The 21,446-nt window shown below is 32.3% G+C and overlaps 1 protein-coding gene across 1 annotated transcript in view; it reads left to right on the top strand.

Moving 5' to 3' along the window:
* Positions 1-21,446, top strand: part of LOC145312181 (zwei Ig domain protein zig-8-like) — a 128,060-nt gene that overhangs the window by 41,607 nt on the left and 65,007 nt on the right. The window contains exon 3 of the mRNA XM_080151369.1: positions 12,065-12,207. Within this exon, the coding sequence (XP_080007495.1) occupies positions 12,065-12,207 (143 nt within the window). The remainder of the gene's footprint in view (positions 1-12,064; positions 12,208-21,446) is intronic.

Raw genomic sequence — 21,446 nt, 5'->3', positions numbered from 1 at the left:
AATTCGTTAAGACTATTAGATACAAATTTTCATATTGATTTTTTAATTTGAAAATTGATTATTTTATAATTAGCCTTCAATAATTTAGATTTTTTTAGTTTTAAAAGATTTTATTGATGAAATAAATGGTTTAATTTTTTATCTATAAATGTTATTATGTTCAAAATATTATTTTTACACGCAAGAATAAGCTATATCAAATTTGATAATAATATTTTACATATTTGAGTTAACAATTGACTTCATACAGTTTGATTTAAAATACTAATTCTAAGAGTTGCTTTGTTTTCTAAAAATTAGGGGAACATTTCATAATCAGGAAAAGATTTTGTACTCTGAAAATAAAACAGCGAAAATGTCTTTTATGTTTTTTAAAATTATATCTATGTCATTAAGTGACATGTCAACGTTTTTTGGAGACAATATTAACACGTCGATAAGAATTGTAGGTCAACTTCAAATTTAAGTCAATGTTGTAAAGCAAAGTACAGCCCTTAATTATAATTGTTTCTTTGCAAACGTATTAAAATGATATTGTTCTTAGATTTTTGCATTTTTCTACATCTCATAATATAGAAGTCTTGAATTAGTATTAGTTATTTATCGCATCGTATTATAGACATCAATCTGGGGCTATTAAAAACTGGTATTAATATTATGATTTTCATTTTAATATTCGTAGAATTTTTTATTTTATTTTGATGCTATACATTGCATGGATGAGAACCGGTTCTAATCCAGCGGATATTAATCGGCTACGAAGCCACAATGGAAAATAGTTTACTTTAATATTTTCCCTAATCCCATGACACAATGTTATATGTGTATATTCTCATTTTCAGAGTAAAATTCATTACTTGTTAATTAATGAAGTTGATACACTGCCTCCACATGGTAAAGGGATTGACAAACAATAACAAAAAATCGAAGCTCTTCATAGTGCCTTAAAAATGACGTCATACAATTCAAATGACCAATGATAGACTAATACACTAAATTACCAATGGTAGGTCAGTATACATTTTAATTGACCAATGGTAGACCAGTTTGACGTCATTTTTTATAGACACTCTAAAAAGCTTCATCAGAATATTTCAATTAGAAGATAATTTTACAATGTACATAAATTTCCTTTGATTTTTCATAGATTTAGAGGAAAATTATAAAATGACTCATAATCTAAATGATTAAACTATCAAATCTACTAAATGCTTTAAAATTTATCATTACAGGACTATTTAATTACTTATTCCTTACGCCCTGGTGGTTCATATCTCCCCCTCTCTCTGCAATCTTTTCTTATTTCTAAAAATACATTTCTTACTTTCCTAGAAAATTTTACAAAATTTTAACTAACCTTTTTTAGCTTGAGTTCTTGTATTTTTTTTTCCTTCAAAAGTACGTGAATAAGTAATTTTAGGCTTGAAAGGAGCTTTAAAAAATACAAACATTAATGATATAAGTATGCTGAAATGAATAACCGTTTGTAACACCACCCCTAGTTGCCTTATATCAAAACAAAATGTTAAAAACACTATTAATATATGGATTACTTGCGGTTGCTATCTTAGAATCTAGAAGCTTTTTATTGAAAGGTGTCACGAAAGAAATATAATAACCTAAAACCATCTCAGTACCTGCTGATCAAATTGGGCTCTACCCTTCTGAGAATATACCTACTGGTCCTCTGGTGGTTTTAAGCTATTTTCTTGGGGGGTGGGACACCCCAACCTCCCAAAAAATAAAAAAATCCCCACTTACAATTTTTTTATTTTTTTTAAATTTTTGTAAACAATGACCAGTAATTGAGGTGGGGGAACCCCACTGCAACATGGGGCATTAATCCCCCCCCCCAAAAAAAAATTAATGTAACTCATATTGATTAATAAAAGATACCTATGTTAATGCATTTTTAAGTTTATACTTAAACTTTTACTTTCCTTGTTAAGAACAAATTTTTAAAGTTTAACAATTCAAAGGATGCTCCTCTTTGTTACAATGTAGAACAATTAGAGGCCTCTAGGGGCACTTAAGGTGAGAAGGGGAGAAGCCTACCCCATTTTCATTTTTAATTTTAAAAAAGTTTTGGAGGGAGGTCATTTTTACTGGGAGGGTGGAGATACCCAAAATAGTTAAAAACCTTCCCTAAAACTATAAGAAGCTTCACTGTAAAGGATTACCTTTTCAGTTCGGATTGGTTGGTGAGATCCTTCGCTACAGACATAAAAAAAATCACTACTGTATATTAGGATTGAAATAAAATTTAAAATCCATCATTTGTTCTTTTTTTTCATTTTAAAGCAATGCAATATTTTAAAAGGTCTTTTGTGGATGTGTTCACATTAACCTTTCATTATACTTGCATGAAAAAGTAGAAGGACTAACTGTCTCAAAAATCAGCCATGTGACGTCATAAAAATTAGGGATTATATCTTTTTTAGGAGTTTTCTTTCCCACTTCTCCTCTCATCTTATCATTTTTATGACGTTATATGGCTGATTTTTGAGACGCTCTGTCCAGCTATCTGAAAAATATTAATAATTCTATAGTCTAAATACAGGAATGTCTCTTTATGTTGAAGTAAAAGTAAAAGTTAGTATAAAAATGATGTTGTTAATCAACCTGCAAGGTATATCATAATTAATCTCAACAAATGAGGAAAAATTTGGGAAGATGCAACTACCAGTCAACTCAACAGATTAGGAGGCTGTTCCTGAGATCCTAATTTACACAATGAGTACTCCACGCATAAATGGTAATTAGAGCATAAACTTTACTGTGATACAAAAGAATTACATATTTGAAGAAGTCTTGTTGGGCCTGAGATAAAATTGTTGAAAGTTGTATGCCTAGAAGCCTACAGAGAGTAGAATGTCAGGGATTAAAGAATAAGTAAAGGTTCAAAAGGATTATTAACTTCATGGGTATATTCCCTTTCGTGGCATTGCCTTTTACGGGGCGTTTTCGTAATTTCACTGTAGCTTTTCTCCAATGTCTAGCCAATGAGAGGGCTCTAACCCTGAGGAGCCAATCACCTAACCTAAAGCGACTTTGGAAATACGACGAAAAGCCCTAAAGAGGCATTGTCACGAAAGGGACTATACCTAACTAAACTAGTTTAAATCAAAAGATTAAACTATGAAAAATATAATTTAGATTTTATTTCAATTATTGTTTACAAAACATATTAAAAATGATGATGTATACATTTAAAAATCTCATATTTGGATAGAATACTTTCTGATCTTCTTAAATTTTAACTGTGCCCCTAGAGGCCTGAAAGGGTATTAAATAAGAGGGGAGTCGGGGTAAGGTGACCTTCCAATTTTTGAGGTTGTGGTAAACTTCCTCAAAATAGCTATAAACCTTCATAATCTATAGTAAGCTCCACTACGAAGGATAACCTTATCGATATAGCGGGTGCTAGGAAGATTCATCACTGTAGATCTGCAGACAGACAATCATCCAGCTATCTTATTTCCGGATTAACAAAATGACTTATTTTTAACCTTTTGGTCAAAAAATCTCGAAATATTTTATTTTAGAATAATGGACTATCATAATATAACGTCATTTTGGATACTTCGGCCAAAAATTTTAAATATATCCCCTTTAACAGCTTTACAAAGAGCTTCAGCTTATTTACATTTCTCTGTTATCATATATTTAAGGTGAACTCTTAGCAAGTTGCATTTTCTTGAAGCATGTTCTTGAAGGCAGTTATTAATTCTAGACCATGGATACAGGATAATATTTTCAGTATGGTTTTAAACACCGATTAATATCCGCTGGATTAGAACCGGCTTTGATCAATAGATAATTTCCGAGAATAATTATAAAAATCATAATATTAATACCAGTTTTGTTAGCCTGGGTCAACGGCCCTTTGATGCTGATTGATTGATTAGCCATAGTTTCTTAGGGTTTGGGCCTAAGTAGTCATGGAGTAGGCTGAGACACTTTTGTCTAGCCACTAGGGCTATCAAGCTACACGTTCAAGCACATTATGACTTGACCCGCTGTCTCATGAGGCTAACAAAAGGAATTATTCTCATAATTTTTCATTTTGCTAAAAAAATAAATGAATAAGTATAGATATACAATTCAGATAACTATCTGGATCGTGTGTTGGGGACCTCTTTCCGCTTTTGTAACGACTTGGCTGTGTTATTATTTCAGACGCTATTGGCTGACAAAGAACCAATGGAAATTCGGCCCAGGGTCCACGAGTTGGGGATATATATTTAACACTTTTTACTCTACTGTTTTACTTTAATGTCTAGTCTATAATGCGATGAAATAAATAACTTTTCTTCAAGATCCCTTAAATTAATGCTATTAGTGTAAGCTAATTTTCTTCAAACATGTTCTTGAAGGTCGTTTTAATTCAAGACAAGAGATAACTTTATCATGTCTTTAAGCATTTTCTGGAAGATAAGTATTTATTCTAGGTCAGAGATAAGAAAATATAAAAAATATCTTTTATTTTAGAATAAGATATCAATATTACTTTGTAATAAATACCCTTTAATTATACAAAATAAACGATGTACCAAAAACATAGTTATCCAGTTTAGTGACACAAACAGAAAAAAAATAATAGGCCCATTTCTCGTGAAAACAAATAAATTATGCTTTAAACAATAAGTTATTACAGATTAGATACGAGAATATGAGGCTTTTTCTCAATCATACACTTATTTTTAGAGATTTTATAGAGAAAAAAATCATGAAGTAAAATTTTCCTGTTCATATTTATAAAGTAGATGTTCAAATATCTAGGTACTTTTATAAGGGGGGGGGGGGGGGGTTTAATGCAACCATCTCGTAATCAGTGAGCAAATGGCACTTAGAATTCGAATTTCGATCTAAACTTTTGCATGAGTAATCCTTGGTAGGTCTAATTTCCCTAAATCGAACAAAAAGTTGGAAAAGTAACGGCTAGCGGCTCAGCCGTTATTTGCCTATTTTATAAAACATATTTTTGGTTTAATTCATGTTAAATGATAGCAATAACCATTTTTGAAACTTCTAGTACCAACAACTACCGTCTAGAACCGTTTAATAGTGTTTTGGAAGGGCAACGAGTATTATGTGGAGAGAGGTTTTGTGACTAATTAGTATTATAGATATCCAAAAAATGGCAAAACAGCTGAGCCGTTAGCCGTTACTTTTCCAACTTTTTGTTCGATTTAGGGAAAATAGACCTACCAAGGATTATTCATGCAAAATATCAGATGGAAATTCGAATTCTAAGTGGCATTTGCTCACTGATTACGAGATGGTTGCATTAAACCCCCCCCCCCCTTATATTAATAAATCACTTTATTTTCCTCATTTTATAATTAATTTGAATTTCCTTCTCTTAGGTTTCTTACAAAACTTTCAAATTAAACTCTGGGTAAAATGACATAATTGTGCATTCAAAATGATTTATTACATATTTGTGAGGAAAAACTACTCTTAAGTTAATCCCATACGTTGAGGCCCCCTCTCGTACCTTTAGTAGTTGGGAACGGGAGGAGGGAAGGGTGTTGAACGCTCACCCGACCTGTTTTCTCAGCCCCTATTATATAATTAATTTCCGCCCAGAAATCAAAGTAATATTTTACTTCCTTCACCCTTTTATTTCATAACCTTTGTTTTTAGGTTCATTTTGACTTAAAAACATCAAAAAGCTATAATTTTCTTAGTTTTGAAGCTTAAAGGATATTTTTCATTTCAAAAATCTTAACCTTCACTTCCAAAACTTAAACTTGATTTAATTCTGTGCCTGAAATTTAAAATGTTGATAGCATACTTTCATAACCAATGTATTTCCTGAAAATGACAACTAGAATGAAAGACTGAAGAAGAATTCATGACTGTTCCTCGCAATGACAGGACAGTAAAGTTATTACCTTGTAACAGATTATATTATGATGTGATAATACAGATGAAATTAACTCAAGAACCAACCCTGAAAACTTAGTTGACCCTTGGTTATGTACCTAACCTACCTAACTATCTTACAAGAATAATACTCTCCATAACAATTACGATTGTGGATGAGACACAGTCAATAGCATTTTACTAAATCATACTATTAGTGCTTCGCCCCTTGCCTCGCCTCTAGGGGTTCTGCCCCAAGAGCTGCCCCCCCCCCCCCTGTAAATGCCTTTTCGTATAACTCAAACTTTATTCAGACAGACAATTAGCCATTGAAAAGAATTCTTATATAGAATAGCAATGCTTCTAAAAACTCAAACTGAAGTTTTTTTTTCTTGTTGTTTGTGGACCTGTGTGTTTGCGTAGAGGATAACTTGCAATGGACAATTTGCAACAATAGAGTATTAATAATCAGTTTATCAAACAAGAAGGTCTTTAAAGTGCCTATAAAAATGACGTCATACAATACAAATGACCATTGATAGGCCAATACTTTTCTGGCTCTTACTCCATACTAACCCCTTTCCAGTGTATAAAATAAAAAAAATAGAGTTAAATTATTTCAAACACATATTCATGATTCAAAAAATTAATAATACTAAAAATACACGACTATCAGGAAAGATGATTTATTTTATTTTATTGTACGAAGTTGATGATACAATATAATACAATGATAGGCAGTATACATTTAAATTAACCAATGGTAGGCCAGTATGACGTCATTAGTTTCTTATTGTACTTTAATTATGTATATATCTATTACCAAAATCTATTGGATCAATGCAAAATGAAAATGCACTCTGGTTTTCTGAAACAACTCTGCTAACCTACTCAAAACCTGTTGTTATCCTCCTTCTAATAGAAAATCACAGTACAATTAAATTTAAATAAAATATAGTTGTGAGGATTAGGTTATTTGAATAAAATCAATTAGAAGGTGTTTTAAAAATTAAGAATGACAACACCAATATAAAGTGCTTGGCAAAAGTATACAATACATGCATTATATTAAAACTTCTTTTGAAATAATGTCTAACAATTTTAGACTAACATTACCCGACCTTTGAACATGTTAAACAAATATCATAAATGAGAATAGAAATTAAATTTTAAAATTGTTCAGAGAGATCATTTACTTGCAGAAAATTGTTATAAACGTTAGTGCAAATTCTAAAAAAAGTCTAAGCTTATTACATTTTTAAAGGTTTTCCATAATGTTATACTAGTGGCTGAGCCCCTAGCCTCTAGAAATCTTACATTTTAGAGAGAAAATGGATAAAACTATGCTTAGAACTTGTGATATAAATCCTTATTGCTTATGCTTTTTATTAAAGGACTTGTTTTTTCGTCTCTAAGAGGCTAGGAAAATAGACTAAAACCAACATTTATATTGCTTTCCTGAAATTTCGACCTATTCGGACCAACAATTAATGAGACCTTCAGCTTCAGACAAAAAACATTACCTATACTATTAGAAAAATTAGTAAGCTTTTTTGTCTGTAGCGTAGGATCTGGCTAACCGCTAAACTCATAAGGTTCTCCTTTACACAAAAAAAGCCTCTAAGTGCATAGCTGCTAGTACTTTATATTATAGAATAATAATATGATTTTGAAATGTATGTCGAAAACTGATGTAGAAAATTAGGAATTCAGATGGAAAAACCTAATTCTATGTTACAAGCAATAACACGCAGGGGTCTAAAGGGATAAGACAATCAATGCTCAATAATTTGATGAACATTCCCAATGATGATACACAAAATTACTCCTCTGTAGATTTCAATTAGTGGTGGAAACGTTGGGACACTCAACTAAATGAACCATCCAATCAAAATTCAATAAAAGTCCCAAAGCTGTTAGGCAAACAAAAAAGAAAACGTTGATATAAAACTTTTTGTACTAGTGTAATAATTAGCCCAATGTCCCCTCCCTTTTTACTACGTGTTTTAAGTTTTGCTTTGCTTTTTCCACTGCATGGCAAAACTCTTGGCCTATCATTTTATAATTTTTTTTGGCGGGAGGGGGGGGGGGGGAGAGATTGAGGGGGCTGCTGGTTAACCACCCACCATAAAAGGGATTTTATCTCGAATAAAATTTGTATAACAATGTTTTCATTTTATTTTCTGCAATTAAGAATCATGACAATTCTCTGTTATGAATACAAATAACATATTTCCGTCTTCCGTGTTAAACGAGGGAGCCGTAGATTGACATATAATTGCTATAGTTTATTTTGACCTAATGGAAATTTTAAAAAGTGCCGCGAATTATGCTTTTTTAACAGAAAAAAAATTCTTTTTAGGAGCGATTTCTCTTGGGATGGTAGATCTACCACCCCCCTCCCTCTTCTCCCCTCACAAAATAATAATAAACCTTCACTAGAACTATAAGAATCTCCACTGTAAAGGAGATCCATATCGGTCCTACGGTTATCAAAGTCTGTAAAGGCACATAAAAAAGGATGCCAACATCCATAAAAGCGAAGCTCTGAAACGGTATGATGAGTGTCAGAATTTGCGTAAATTTGTTGCAAAAACTGACATTTTTGAGGCTTGATTATAGAGATGCTTCGCTTATAATAGTGTATCTTATCGATAAAAGAATCAGTACTCCAAAATTCAGATCAATCGGACGATTAAATCACATAAAAAAATATTGTTAAAAAAGTTTTAAAAAACAACATGTTTAAATTGGACGTTCGAGCATCGCTATGACAATTTTAACATGCCTAAATTAAAGAAAAAAGCTATCCGTTTCTGACAGACGGACGGACCACCCCTAATTATAGAAAATCTTCGCTTTTAAAAAGACGTATTTCGATATAATTATAGAGCCAGTGTTTATAAGGATATGTTTTGTAACCACATAATCCCTAGCAGCGCAACAATATTTCTTCATAAAAAGTTGAAACATGTTTCCTTTCATGGTTAAATTTGTATGCTAATGCCCCATCAAAATGTGCAATTTATTTTGAGTGCGGAACAAAAATGTAAATTCTTGTGCTCTAATTATTTACAGCTCCGTTTATAGAATGGGTCTGTGCTTCTATATAGGTTGGGTTTTGTTTTATTACATTTACAACAGTATTTAACTCTTAATGGTCCAGGGCAGTGCGTTTACCCCCCCCCCCCCCCCACTCCCGTTTTTTCTATATGATTTTCTGTGTGTGAAATTTTGTTTTAAATGGACGTGCGGACTTTCTGGTAACAATTATAGAGTTGCTGGGCTTTCTAAGTTGTACCTAACTGTTATAGGAATCAGCATGCAATGTACGGATGTACGAACGTTCTGACCGACCCTAATTATAGAAAAGCTTTGCTTTTAACAAGAACCTAAAAGCAAAATATGACAATGACTGACTTATCATTGTGAAATTTTTTATCAAAAATGGGACATTTTAGCTTTCAAGCTCGTATAGGAACTAAAATCAAGGTGCAAAAGGAGGCCCGACTTTTAAGTTAAGGTAAGTTTGTATCAGAGCGTAGCGGTTAGGGTAATGCTTAAGGCCTCCTGCAGTATGCAGTTTTTGGGTGTAGTAATCTATAAGTGGATATCCGATTTAAAGACTTGAATTTACCTCTAGTGGTACTTTTTGTTTTTATTTTAGATGTATAATTTGAGAAGTGATTCGTCTCTGTTTTTTATTCTTGTTTCTACGCTAATGCCGAACTGTGGGAATATTTTAAAACATTTCGTATTTTTAGGCGATTTATCTTGGATCAAAATAGTCATAAACCTTTCCATGACCTATAAGAAGCTACCCTGCAACCACATCGGTTCAGTGGTTAGCGAGATCCCTCAGTACAGACATACAAAATCAAACAAACAGCCAAAAGGATAATATACAATAATCCTAAATAATTATAGCAGTAGAGACATTTGCATTTTATAGTTTACACTATAAATATTAAATACTTAATCATGAATTAATTTTGCAAATAGCTATAATAATGTGTGAAGGCAAAAAGTATGAGTGTTTACGTGTTAGATTGGCTCAACGTATATAAATTCTAATATTAAGGCAATAATTAATCATTCATTGTTCTATCCCTGTGTGCCTTATAATTGGAGTGGATACAAAACCGCGACAAACAAAACCGCGACAGTTACAAAACCGCGACATTACAAAAAAATCTATAATACTAAAAATCTATAATAAAAAAAATCTTAATGCTAGAAGGTCATGGTCGGAGAGCTCGGCCCCCTGGCCTGCCAAGCCGCGGGCGCTCGGCCCTCTTGCTTAAAACCTAACCTAACCTATATGTTTGAATGTGTAATGTACATTAACTTATTTATAGTTTAGAATTTCGTGGATTTTACAAAAAGTGGTTAATAGATTTTTTTCAAATTTTTAATATTTTTTTTACAATATTTAGGTTAGGTTATGGGCAAGGGGGCCGAGCGCCCTCGGCTAGGCAGGCCAGGGGGCCGAGCGCTGCGGCCATGTATTCCTACAAAAATTCCTACATAGTTATATTTTTGTTATTGTCGCGGTTTTGTAATGGGGCGGTTTTGTAACTGTCGCGGTCTTGTTTGTCGCGGTTTTGTATCCACTCCTTATAATTTTGTAGAACCAATAAAGCAATAATTTATCATAGTAAGGCTACCACAATTATAACAAGGAAAAATAAATTGTAACTCAATACAATGACGTAGATTTAGGTTTCTAGTTGTGTTGCTTCAATATATTGTCACATTAATATGTCAATAGCTCAACTTGTGATCGACATGATCCATTACTTAATTGTATTTGATACAAATTTTTAAGTCAAAACAAAATTGTACATAAAAATTTTTTAAAAATACAGGGTACTGGTTGAAGACATACTTACATTTTTAGGACTTGATAATCATACCTTGTTGTTTCATTTCAAAAATCAGATGATTAAGTTAAATTTAGCATACAAAAAATGTTGTTAAAGAGGTTAAAAGTCTGCATGTTTCAAATGGCAAAGTTTTAAGTCTTTAGGACAAGATCTACGACGTATGAACAGACCCTAATAAAAGCTTTACATCAATCCCATTAATACCAGAACAACTGGTCAAGAAACAGACGTACAGACGCACATGCTGTTTAGAGTAGCGACGATACTAAACCAAGTCTATACTATGCATGCAATAACTAATAGTAATGCATTGTAATTCTTCAATATGCTGAACCCATTATTAACTAAAATAACTTTGCTGAACCCTATTATTAGGTACAAATAACTTTGCGAAAACAATAACCTGTTCATACTTATTGGTTGGAAAATATATAAGCCAGCATTAAACATTAAATATAAATATATATTGTTTAATTTTTTATTTTAAAAACTTTTACATGTATATATATAATTAGGGAATTATAAGCAGATTTCTGCCTCTGTTAACTTTGAAATATTTGAAAAAGTGGTGTAGATTAATGTAACAATAATATTTATCTTTTTGTTGATTATCATATAACACTTATGTTAATCTTTTTAAAATAACACAAGAATTTTGTCTGTAATCTAAGATTAGTTTATATGCGTTAAGAGTATAAAAAACCTTAACTTTTAAAGAGCTTATTTTCGAATATTTTTGTAAAAAAAAATCTTGGAATTTAAGAATACAATAAAAGTCTGAAGGTTAAAGCAAAAGAGGAAAAATAAGTCTAGGAAAACCTCAGTAAAAAGAAACATGATTTTTTAAAGGATTCCAAATAATTATTAAAAATTATGTTAATACATCTTTTAGATATAAAAATAACATAAATTTCATGAAGATTTGAAATCTTTGTTTAGAAATAAAGAAAAAAAGGATGACAACATATATATAAAAGCAAAGCTCTAAAATCAGAAGGAAGGACAAACAAATAACTCTTGTAGAGTGTCAGAACTTAATAAGCAGAACATTAATGTTTAAGTCTAAACAAAATTGTACAAAAATTTATTGCAAAACTGTTAAATACAGGATACTGTTAAAGGACATACTTACATTTTAAGTACTTGATTATAGAGATGCTTTGCTTATAATATTATACTTTTTTGTCCTAGGACATTATTTCAAAATTAAGATTTTTAGGAAAAACACTTGTTGCAAAAGAGAAAAACCCAAAAAAGGACCTACCACCTTTTTTACCTCAAAACTATTGATAATTATTTTTTTTAAGGCGTATACCAGCATTTCCACAACACTGAGAGTATCAGCGTGACCAAGCCAGAGTTTGCTGAGAATATGCGGGCAAATGTGACCGCGGTCATCGGGCAAACAACACATTTTCTTTGTACGGTCAACAGCATCGGTGATAGAACGGTAAACATATTATTTTTTCGTTTTTTTTTTCTCAATAATTTGTCTGACTCAAAAACGTTATGTATTACCCCCCAACCCCAAAATTTTGAGGTTTGAATTTTTACACACCCCAAAAATTAAAAAGCTTGGAAGTCCTTGCCTATAAGATAAAAAGAATACACCCCCCCCCCCCCACACACACAAAAAAGTTTAGAAGCCCCTGCATCTATGATTTAAGAGTTTTGGACATAATCATTTCTCCAAAGCTTTAACTAGAAAATTTCACATATTTATGAATAAAATTAAATAACTTCTCTTTTGTACACGTTTATTATACACGTTCTGACTAATAATCTTGTCGGACTGGAATTTAATTGACGATCTAAGCTTATTATATGTTTTGCCTGCCTTTTTTTAAAAATTCCAAAGATAGGCTATGATTGTTTTTAAGTATTATAATTTCGAGGGAAGCTTTGTATTTGTTTTAGGGGGCTTAGAGACACTTCCTACAACTCCCATTACAAGGGTCTAATCCCCTGAAAAACACATTTTACATTTTAAACCCCTTATATTTAAGATGTATTATACCCTTTAAAGCCCCCCCCCCCCCTCCTCAATTACTGTTTAAGAGGGAGGCAAAAATCGTAAGAGGTTGTCAAAATTTTCGTTCGCGTAGCACCCTATCAACACCTTATGCACGCCTCTGCTCCTTACAAAATGTTAAAACTGCGTGGTAAAAACAAAGAGAATGAGATAAATAATAATAATATTAGGTTATATTAATATATATCCGGTTATTGATATTTATACAATTTCCTAGGAATAAATAGATATATAATTGTCTTAGAAGATTTTTGAAATATTTCTTTTTCCTTATAAAAAATCTTTTTGAAAAAATTATTAATAGAAATTTATTAAGTTTATATTCAGATTTAACGTTTCTATAATTCAAAATGTTCATCTGTCCGTCTATAAGAAACCTTTATAAGGAAACGTGAATTTCTCGGCTGATATTTAAGACAGACATCTGGAATTTATGTGAAGATTCCCTGACATTCAGTATATGATTTACTTAATCCGTAGGTCTGTCGGTCATGATACAAAAGACCAATATTTATTTTGTCCAAAAAGGTTTCGTGATTTTTTTTTACATTTTATGATAATCAACACCTGCTCTGTAACTATATTGGTCCATCCACAATTGTGTATTGCTTCGCTACTTATGGATGTTATCATTCTCGTATGGTTGTTATTCATTTTCTCGTATTCATTCGAATCCGGTGGATAGGAACCTGTTCTCATCCATACGAAAAAAACTATGTCTAGCATCGTATTATATCCAGCTTTCTACGAATATAAGAATGTACAATCATAAGATTAAAACCAGTTCTTTTAGCCGGTGCCTTCGGCACCACAGGGCTAAAAAAACTAGTTTTAATCTCATAATTGTACATTCTATATCCGTGGAAAGCCGTTTATAATACGATGCGAGAAATAACTATTAACATTTATTGACAACAAGTTTAATTGAGCACTATCTTTTTTTTTATTTTCATACTAATAAATTTATAGTATAGATGTATAAACCAGACAACTACCGGGGTCATTTTTAGTCTGCTAGCAAATTGATTTCTGATATTTTGTAGCGACTTCGTTGTGTATAACTCCAGACGCTATTGGTTGATTTTCAAAGATCCAATTGAAAGTCGGCATAGGGTCCTCGGGAAGTGAACATTCAGTTATTTACCCCTTTCCCCCTCTATTGTTTTACTCTAATATACCAATGTACTTTTGAACATTTGTTACCTCATTGTCAAACCCCAACAAAAATTATGGATAATACCTCATTTTTACGACGTCACATGGCAAATTTTTGAGACACTTTGTCCCACCACTGCCAATCCATTTATCCCTGCATATTCGTAATCAGTTATGATAATAATATATTCTGTGAGCATAGAATGAGAGAGATCTTTGATTGTAGTCACGCACAATTACGGCCCACACAGAATAATAGATATAGAATATCTTTGATTGTGCAGGTCACGCACAATTACGGCTCACACAGAATAATAAATATAGAATATCTTTGAATGTGGTCACGCACAATTACGGCCCACACAGAATAATAAATATAGAATATCTTTGATTCTAGTCACGCACAATTACGGCTCACACAGAATAATAAATATAGAATATCTTTAAATGTGGTCACGCACAATTACGGCCCACACAGAATAATAAATATAGAATATCTTTGATTGTGGTCACGCACAATTACGGCTCACACAGAATAATAAATATAGAATATCTTACAGGTTTATTGGGAAGCCACACTTTTTTTACAGTGGTTTTTTAATACTCCCCTCCTTTACGCATATTTTTTCAATTTTGACTCCCAGCGTCTTAAGTACCAAAGCCAATATTGTTTTAATTAATTTTGGAGGATCAAATTGGATATAAATTCAATTTTTTAAATACTTAGATAGAAAAGGCAATGAAACACAGGGAGGGGGGGAATGATATCCCCAAAGTTTTATAATAACGATTTATATTTGTTGTCTCAATAATTTTTGTGACTTTGATTTGATTTGTTGGTTCATGAAGTTATGTGTCCAAACGTTTCAACCACTAATTGTAATCTACAAAAGGTGTAATTTTGTCTATTATTATTAGAAATGTACATCAATTTATTGGCAATTGTCTTATCCCTTTAGATCTCTGAATAAAATATCGAATTGAAAATCATCTCCTTAACCTACAATGTTTAACCTTGAGATAAAACCTTAGCTTGATTAGAGCAATCAGACAATTTAGGTGTCTAGATTCTGATATTATTTTGTTAATAGCTAAGCTTTTCTGATGTTAGGGTCAGTCCGTACGCATGCAGGTATCTAAATGGATAAGACAATAATAAATTGATGTACATCTCCAATGACGATACAAACAATTAGCCCTCCTGTAGATTATAATTAGTGTTTGAGACGTTTAGATACTCATCATTATGAGCCAAACAATCAAAATTCACTAAAAGCATCCAAGAATGTTGAGCCAACAAATAAGAAAATTTTATTATAAAACTTAGGACCCTATTTTAATAAACAGTCCAATATCCCCTATTTCCCTAATACGTGTGTTAGATTCAATTGATTGTAGATGGAGAAACAATTGGTACAGTGCTTTTTTTACTTATTTTGAAGTTCATTGCGGAGTTTTTTTACGACCAGGCTGAGAACCTATTTTTTTAGATTTTTTCTTAAAATAAACAAAATGTCTTTCTACTTACTTTATACTTGTTCTCTGACCTTCAAACAAATAATCAATCTAAAATTTAGAGCTCAATGGATACTTTGTGTTTCTATGTATGAATGGATTTATAATTACATGGATATTACACCAGATTATCATGTACTCTAATATAGTAAAACTTGTAGCGGGATAAAAATAACGATCATCGATCTCCCCTTTACAACATCCCCTCACCTCTCCTACTACTGGATAAACGAACTGGCCAATAAATAACAGAGTAATAACAACCTAAATTGACGACAATTTTTCTCGTATCATAACATCCATGTATATATATTCTACATCCATTTATGTGTGTGTGTATTCTTTTTTTTAAGTAAAAAAAGTCTTTTCTAAGATTATTTTGTGAATATTATCAAGAATCCTTTTAGTTTTAATATGGGAAATATTTATTTTATTATAAGACATTTACATAATTGATAAAATGAAAATCTTAGAAAAGAAGGGCATAGTATGCAAAACTGCAAAATGTTGATTTTTTTAGGGAGGGGGGGGGGGGGGCGGAGACGGACAACGAGAAAAACCTTAAATTTTCTTAGTCTAGCTTAAATGTTAAACCCTAACCTAGAATAGTTATTTTTTGCATCGTACTATAAACAGCTTTCCGTGGATATAAATAATTTTAATCTTATAATTGTACATTTTTATATTTGTAGAAAACTAAATATAATGCGATGCTAGACATAATTTTTTCGTATGGATGAGAACAAGTTTTAATCCACTGAATAATAATCGGTTTCGATATAATATACTATCTCTTTAAATACCCTAATTATTTTTGTTAGGGGGCTAAATAGATTATTGAATCTTCAATGTTTATATTTTATATTAAATTGTTAATGGTATTTTGACCTAAACAAGGCAATTGACATGTGTTTCTAGTAGTATCAGGTTTCTGGTCCTTGGTTTATGATACCACTCTTAAGCCATTTTGTCCAAACTAAACATTTTTGCATTAAAGAATATGATCACGATAAAGTTAATATCTCAAATAACATACAAGTTATGAAATTATCTTTCCACTTAGATTCGTGCATTTTACAAACTATAGAAATACATTCGGGTTTACCATAGAGCACAGGTGTTTTAGAATATATACAATAGTTCCTAGGAATATAAAGCTAATGCATCACACCACACTTTAGGCATCTTCTTAGCTGTTAAACTATTGTTACATAACATTTTCAGCAAACCTATGTATAAAACTCAGGGTGGGCCACACTAAACATTTAAAACTATTAAAACACGCTGTTCAAACTTTTTATAAAAATGCATCTTTTCTAAATGCAGATGATTAGGATAGGTATTCTAATAAACAATTAGTATAGAATTTTATACAAAAATACTTATTATTTTCGTATTATGGATGATGATGTTACCATGAAATATGAAATATACAAACACAGTTTGTTAAGGAGTCCTTACTATGCCTAGTAATGTGTTGATACTCAGCTGTAAAAGACAAAGACATTAAAATGCATTAAACTACTATTATTGAAATAGGTAAGAAACAATGGTTTATTTATATTTCTATGTAAATGCCTTAAGATTTGCTCATTATATACATAACTGGCAATTTCGTTCCTAGAACATCTAGGGGCACTTAAGCTGGAAGAGGAAAGGTCCATCCCCCAATTTTAAATAGTTTTTTTTTAATTATGAAGAAAAACATTATTGGATTGGGAGGTCATCTTTTATTGGGTGGGTGAAGATACCCCTCCCCAAGTTAAAAACCCTCCATTTGCCTGTAAGAGGCTTAATGGTAAACGAGAAACATATCAGTTAAGCGGATCTTGGACAAAGTAGCTTCGGACAAAGTAGCTTCAGGAGAAAGTAGCTTCAGGACAAAGTAGCTTCAGGACATTTACTTAAGAAAAGTAGCTTCTTAAGAAAAATAGTCTCCAATAGTAATAAAAGTCATGGCCGCAGCGCTCGGCCCCCTGGCCTGCCTAGCCGCGGGCGCTCGGCCCCCTAGCCTATAACCTTACCTAACCTAACCTATGTTAGCCTCAGGACATTTATTAAAGTAAAATATCCACAAATTTTAATACTTAGGTGGATTGGAATTTCGTGGATTTCACAAAAAGTGGTTGGTAGATTTTTACAATTTTAAATATTGTTTTTACAATTTTTAAAATGATGTTTTTACAATTCTTAGGTTAGGTTAGGTTAGGTTATAGGCTAGGGGGCCGAGCGCCCGCGGCTAGGCAAGCCAGGGGGCCGAGCGCTGCGGCCATGACCTTTATTAACAGTGGAAGCTACTTTGTCCGAAGCTACTTTGTCCTGAAGCTACTTTGTCCTGAAGCTACTTTGTCCTGAAGCTACTTTGTCCGAAGCTACTTTGTCCGAAGCTACTTTGTCCAAGATCCCTGTTAAGCGCTTAGCAAGAACCTTCGTAAGACACAATAATAGCTTACTACTTTATATCTAATGATTATTATAGATTATTTTCTCACTCCAACTAATTGTGGAACAGAAATTTGCTATAATATTCAATCAAATATTTTTTGATGAATTTCAAAGTCAAGATTAATTCTTGTGGTCGGATTATTTGTAATTCATTCTAAAAACAATATAATAGTTATTTCTCGCATCGTATTATAAACAGATTTCCGCGGATATAGAATGTACACTTATAAGATTAAAACCAGTTTTTTTAGCCCCGAGGTGTACATTTTTATATTCGTAGAAAGTTGGATATAATACGATGCTAGGCATAGTTTTTTCGTATGGATGAAAACCGGTTCCTAACCACCGGATTCGAATGAATACGAGAAAAACTATTATATCCCCAATATTTCTAAAGCATTTGTAATTGATATTTGATTTAAAGAAAAAGCATATAAATTTGCATTACATAACCGTTACTTTGAATGTAGAAATAAAGCATACATAGGTAATTAAAATTTCTGAGCATGAAAGAGAGAGTTTTTCTCATTTCCTCACCCAGACAATGAATGGTTGCTAAAGGTATGATCCCAGGCTTATTCACACCACAATATCAGGATGGAAACATATTATATTTGGCTGTAATCCCATGCTATCAAAATAATCACTGTAGGTTCATCTAGCAGACCAGACATTTATATTACAGCGGACATTCAAAACAAAATCTTTTGGACTGCAAAATTTTACAAAAGTATCCTTATGATAAAATTTTCAAAATTGAATACAAAATGTCCAACAGGATATCACCCAATTTTTCATTTCTTTTTTTACCCCCCCCCCCCTTTCTATTTTTAAAAATTATTTTGTTCTATGTACTATTTTTTTGGAGTGGGGATTAAACACCTCCCTTTACCTTTATTAAGACTATATGTAGATTATACGCATTTATTTATACAGTTGCATAATAGAGCAGTAAGGTAGCTGAATTAAAATAAAGTATTTTTAAATGTTAATTAAAATTACGAATCTTTATGAAAGATTAGTACTCATGAAAAAAAGGAATATGTGTATTTTAGACTTTCGAAGCGCGTTTGATATTAATGCTATTTCAATAAAAAATATATGCAAAACGTATGCAGTAAAGTTGATTAAAATGACTGTTTAAGACTACCATTAAAGATTATTTGTAATAATTCATTCCTTCCTTAACAATTTTCAGGCCAGCCCTGCAACTTTTACTGTATAAGAAAATTGGATATTGCTCTTCACTCTGGTAATTGTCTAGATATCTAATCAAGCCCTTCATGACGTACACATTTACTCTTTCTATTTATATTTCAATACAGAAATAGGTACTAACATTTTTAGTAGCAAAGCTACTCTATAACTTTAAATATCCGTCTGTCCGTATGTCCATCAGTCTGAAACATTTTGGGGTAAACGTGCTTTTCTCGGCTCCTTTTCAAGATATTTGGTTGAAGTTTTCAGGGATTAAACAAGTTTACATTCTTCATATTTTCACAAAGGATTTGTTGATTGCTTGGGTTGCTTGATCGATTCCTACATTTTTTCATTAACATAGTTTTATATGATTGCTCTTTTCGGTGAACTATTAGAAGTTTAAAATCTTCTTATATATAAAGGGTGTTAAAAAAACCGATCGCTTCACTCTTTTCAATATAAACCCTACAGTTTTGGTCAGAAACTAACAAAAAATGACCCAAATCATGACCAAGCAATGACAATTAGAAAACATAATTGATTTTGATTTTGATTTCAAGTACTTTAGACAAATAATTATTTTTTTAAAAAAGACAAAACTGTAAAAATTTGTGTGTGTGCGAATGGGGCGTTTGTCCATATTTAGGTATGGAGACCGCTCTTCTATGAGTACTACTAAAACCTAATTTTAATGCAATACACATAGACATTCTCATCGTCGGTTCGCTTGTTTAGAATGCTTAACCCTCTATTCCCACAAGTATAATACGAATTTGGTTGAGCTGGTGGAAGCTCAACAAAAGACCCACGCGAAGTATTATGTTGCTTTAATCTAAGAATAAATGGTTGGTTTTGATATTCGATCAGAATCATATAAGTATATCAAGTATTAAGGAAGGAAAATGTTTTTATAAAGTGTATTTATATCACAAGTGCATAAGTTAAGTATGGAAATATTTACAGGATAAGTGTTAAAGTTATAAGTAGAGTAGGACAGAAATGTGCCCTAAGTCCCAAGCAGTGAATTGTGCTAAGTGTTAGAGTTCTAACATAAGGCCTGAGCTCAATTCATGCTAAGTACTAAGGGGCCTAAATTTAAACTACAATGCATGCCAAACAACTAAGTCATTACCTTTTAAAGCCAGAAAGAGAAGTTGATGGTAGGAGAGTTAGTAAATAACTGAATAAATTCAAGAGGTACATGCTATAACATTAGCTCTGGACCAGGATTTTAGTGTTTGTCTGTGCAATTAAATATCTGTGTGTTAATATGTGACGTAAATCAGGCATGGTTGTAGGCATACATATATGTACTGGTTGTTTATACGATTACATTAACTATAAACATAATATCTTTAATAAACATATACTATTAGCAAATCACATACAGATTACCATGAATAGGCTTTCGTTACCCATATATGGTGTCATATAGGTAGGGACAGGCCTATGAATGCATAAATTGATACAAATAATGCCTTGGGCCTAGCTAAAGTAATTGTGTCTTGCCCCTGAGTGCTACTAGTTAATTGCAGGGCACGTGTCAATCAAAGGTTCATAATATGATCTATATAGTGTTGATTTTATATCAAGCATAGATAGATAGTTGTGGATGCGAAGCATTTCTGTAAAAGTCTCATATGTACGTTCAAAGAATTTGAAAATTGAGGATCGCATCTCCAATGGGGGTAAGTTGTTAAAAAAGAAAAAAAGAGAAAAAGAAAAAGTTTAGTAGTCCCAGTATATAGGCATATATAATAAACTATAAATGTATTCCAAGCTAAGTTAAATACGCTTTCCATTAAGAAAGTATGATTTGCGTATTTTCATAGCTGGGTATACAAGATGATAAACCTCCCAAATAGAATACATTCTTTTCTTGAGGGGTTTAGTTTTATCTAACATTGTCACATCAATAAATGTTTTTGCGTTGGTTGTTCTGGATAGTTCAGCTTCTTCTGATGATGAACTAGGTGGTGAAGTGCTCTCGTTCGAAGTGTAGGTTGAGGTTGGGGGTGAGGTAGATATGTAGCCAAGGGCGTCCACTTGTGCTACCTCGTTTCCATTCTCGTCCAAGGTGATTGAGTAATTTTCCAGGTCATAGTAGAGTTGGTTGAGGTCATTGGTAGAGAGGGACAGTGTGCTGCTGGAGCTAGTGTCACTATCGGTCTCCACTCTACTATCTTCTCTGGTAGTCAGGGCTGTATTTAACAAGAAATTCCTGATGGTGATGGACAGGTTCTCTGAGAATCCATCGTACTCTGGTGTGGTGATGATGTTGTTGTTCTCGTCTATTGTGTCAAGGTGTTGACAGGAACACAACCGCAATCCGTCCAAGGTAG

This window comes from Acartia tonsa, chromosome 2 (assembly GCF_053477335.1).
Source record: "Acartia tonsa isolate MP-2025a chromosome 2, ASM5347733v1, whole genome shotgun sequence".
Taxonomy (NCBI): domain Eukaryota; kingdom Metazoa; phylum Arthropoda; class Copepoda; order Calanoida; family Acartiidae; genus Acartia; species Acartia tonsa.
The sequence above is the reverse complement of the archived record's forward strand: the minus strand, read 5'-3'. Positions and strand labels throughout refer to the sequence as shown.